This window comes from Pinus tabuliformis, chromosome 1_1 (genome assembly GCF_031772625.1).
Source record: "Pinus tabuliformis cultivar Carrire ecotype Pingquan chromosome 1_1, CPIR1, whole genome shotgun sequence".
NCBI lineage: Eukaryota > Viridiplantae > Streptophyta > Pinopsida > Pinales > Pinaceae > Pinus > Pinus tabuliformis.
In genome coordinates this window covers 755,424,537-755,428,003 of record NC_142297.1, presented here as the reverse complement: position 1 = coordinate 755,428,003, position 3,467 = coordinate 755,424,537, and the positions used below count along the sequence as shown (strand labels likewise).

The following is a 3,467-nucleotide window of genomic DNA, read 5'->3' as shown; positions in this document are numbered from 1 at the left end:
AATCTGGCTGATTTTTGTTGGTTGTGACATTTTTCTGAGGAATGATTGGGCTTGCCATAATGGTGACAAGGATGGAGATCAAAACATTGATCTTCCATATGACCAGTTCTTTGACAATGAGAACACTTCGGTTGGACTTCAACTTCAGGTTGCGTGCAATTCTGTTTGTCTGCAATTTTCTCAGAACCTGCTGAGGTGTGTTGTGCAAGAAATCATGCACTGATGAAATTAATTGGCTTGGAATAATCTGGGATATGCATGTTGGTGTCATCAATGACATATCCTAAGCCTCGTCGATTCTTGTTATTTTGAATCTCTTCCTAGGGCTTGATGATGGGTTTGGAAGAAATTGGAATTTGATCATGAACAACTTCTACACTTGAAGTTGTTTGGATGAGTGATTTGGAATCAACATCTTTATCTTCATCTGTATGGTTGAATGACTTGGAAGAAGCACTCTTTTGTTGCAGCTCACCCCGTTGTAGTTGCGACTCTAATTGAAGAAACTCAATGGTTTCATGTGTTTGTCATAGATGTCGTGAAAGAACAACAAGAGTTTCTTTGCTGATGTGCACCATGTCTTCATCACTGGAGATGAGCAAATTTTGAAGAATGTGTAACCACTGAATATGTTGTGCCATCTGAACTTGCTCACTTGAAATCAGGCTCTCTTGTCGTAGATGTCATGCTTTGAACTGTTTCACTTGATTTTGTTACTTCAATGACAGGCTCGCTTGCTATGGGACTTGAATGGCACGCTCGCTTAATTTGTTGCTTATTGTACTTGTTGAGAACACTTGCTAGAGTTGTAGAACTTTCTTGCTTAAACTCTGGAATTCAGGCTCGCTTGATGATGATTGTGCTTGTGTGAATGCTCACTTGCATTACTTGATGACTTCACGCTCACTTGAAGGAATAGCTACACTCGCTTGATGTCGATCTCAACTTGCTTGATTGGTGTTAGAGTTGAACTTGTTTGGTTGCTTTGATGGTTGTTTCAATGATCTTCACTCTGGCTCACTTGAAGGTTTGAACCTTGTACAGTGTTGACACAAATTGCTTGAATGAATACTCACGCTCGCTTGCAGGAGATGTGAACTTGTTGTTTGTTTCATTTGGAGCTAAAACTCATGGACTCACTTGATTGTGCTTTAAAGGAAGGGTGTCGAACACTGTCGAAAATGCACCCAAAAAATCTTACAATGATTTTAATGATTCAGTACAATGAATTCAATTTGACACAATTCAAGACTTGGGTATCGGTTTCAACCGAGAATGCACCCTTGCAATTCAATGTAATTTGAGTTTGATTACAAGTTCAACAATGTTGATGTAGACTGTGCGCTGAAACGTTGAAGTTTACAGATTCATTAACTTGAGTGTAGTGATGTAGACTTTGCTTTGAAATGCTGATGTTTGCAGATTCATGAACTTGATTGTATTTGAGTGAATTTGTTTGTTGAGGTAGAATGCCGATGTTGAAAACTTTGATGAGTTGTTGTATGTGTGGAGCTTAATTATCCTTCCTTACAGCTATTTTGTTACAGGTGTTGTGCTTGCCTGCATTGAACTTTATGTGTGTTAAATGAGATCATTTATGTGTCAAAACTAGACACAAATCAAAAAGCAAAAACATGAAGCCATAAAACACATGCGCCATCAAACACACATAGTGTACCTTAGATCCCCTTATTCAATTTCGGGCGGATCTAGGACAAAATCACCACAAATAATATGTCTTTATTGAGTATTAAGGTCATCAATATTTCATCTTTTACAACATTTCCACTGAAGCGCTTTATCAAATAATGAGAATCTGACGCTTGCAAATTTTGGAAGCAAATGCGTTCACAGAAATGCCTGCATTGATTTAATCTCTCTCAAAGTAAGAGATTACTTTGGATTACAATAATGATTCTCACTTAAACCAATAATCCTTATCGCTCCAAAAAACTAACTTATCTCTCCAAAATATTATAAAATATACTCCTTAAAAAAAAAAAACAATTTAATGATTTTTTTTTTTGAGTCACTTTATCAAAAGTGAATTACGGTTGTATTCATTTAAACTTTACATTTATCCATGTAATTTTCCTTGAAATCATTTTCAAAAAAAAATGATTGGCACGTCTCAATATTTATATTATAAAGCCATAGCTTTATGAAAATGGTTTTTTGGAGAAGTAAATTAATTCAACTTGCCTGGAAAATGTTGGTTCTTAGACAATTTTTTGGCAAACGCTGGCAGCTTCTTCTGGCAAACATTGATCCTCGGAGTTGGAACTCGCTTTAGAAGTATCTTCTCTTAACTTGAGGTCTATTTCTTTTTCTTCTAAACCATCAAAAATCATATGAATCTCATCAATGCTATTTGAGCCCTTTTCATCTGGCAAAGGAACTGCTCCTATTGCATGGATTGGTGATGGCTCACCAGAGAAATCAGTATTTCTCAAACCATGCTCTCCAACTGCAATCAAGTCTTCAAGCATACGCTCAATAGCATCAACTCCATAAACTTCCACAGTACTTAGAGTGCAAAAAAATTCAGAACCATAGTGGCTAAGGAATTGCAATTTCAAATACCGTGCCCATTTAGGTTCTTGAAGAGCGAACCTCTGGACATGCTTAACATTTCCAGCAGTAAAATTCCCAAGAAGAACCCAATCATCAGTAGGGTAAACTAAACTACTAAAAAGCTCAAAATCCTTCAGTTTAGATGAATAATGTTCGAAATTTGCAATTGCTACTGTATCAACCAATGTTTCCTCAGAAAGCTCTATAACAACGAATTTTTCTTCTGCACTGCAGGGATTCCGAAGATACTTATCCTGGTCTTTGTCAAGGATATTTTGAACACCTTTTACTTCTTTATTGTGGGCTAGAATTTTGGCTCCCTTGGAAGCAGCAGCATAATTGTATTCACTTCCTCCAGGTTCATGCCTGTGCGTGATGATTCCAAATTGATTATTGGTAGGCCGATCCTTTTCATGTGTTCTCTCCACAACGTAAAGAAACCCAAATGCTCCCATGATGTCTCCAATTTTTCACAGTCGTACCGATAAGAATGATTGTAAGAAATCAAGTGACATCTTAATGAAACGATCGGAAGACTTACCAATCAATGTAAGAATTGTTCCAATACTTAACTCCTTCATTGTCGTCTTCCAGTTCTGCAGTGAAATATTGTGGTGTCGGCTCTACAATTTTCCTGGAAATCGATGTTGACAGAAATTGGAGTGTTGTGGTGGTGGGTGATATTCATGGCCAGTGGCACGACATTCTCAATCTACTACCCATGTGTCAATGTGTTATTTGGCTTACAGTTGAAAAAGTGCACCATGAGAACCTTCTCTTAATCCAGCACTGATTCTTTGAAGATCTACTGACATAAAACCTTAGATTGGATGACACAATGGGCATCGTGAAGTGCTTAATATAGGCGCTGACACCTTCACTCAGTAGACCAA

General features: G+C 37.4%; 1 protein-coding gene across 1 annotated transcript; it reads right to left on the bottom strand.

Moving 5' to 3' along the window:
• Nucleotides 1–2,219: 2,219 nt before the first annotated feature.
• Nucleotides 2,220–3,029, bottom strand: LOC149216210 (SUN domain-containing protein 3-like). The gene has a single exon (XM_089389862.1). It carries the CDS (start codon nucleotides 3,027–3,029, stop codon nucleotides 2,220–2,222), a length of 810 nt encoding a protein of 269 aa, XP_089245988.1.
• Between the last annotated feature and the right edge of the window lie 438 nt (nucleotides 3,030–3,467).

Bases quoted from the DNA above. Each gene is read 5' to 3' on its own strand.
- LOC149216210 (XM_089389862.1), bottom strand. From the start codon at position 3,029: ATGGGAGCATTTGGGTTTCTTTACGTTGTGGAGAGAACACATGAAAAG.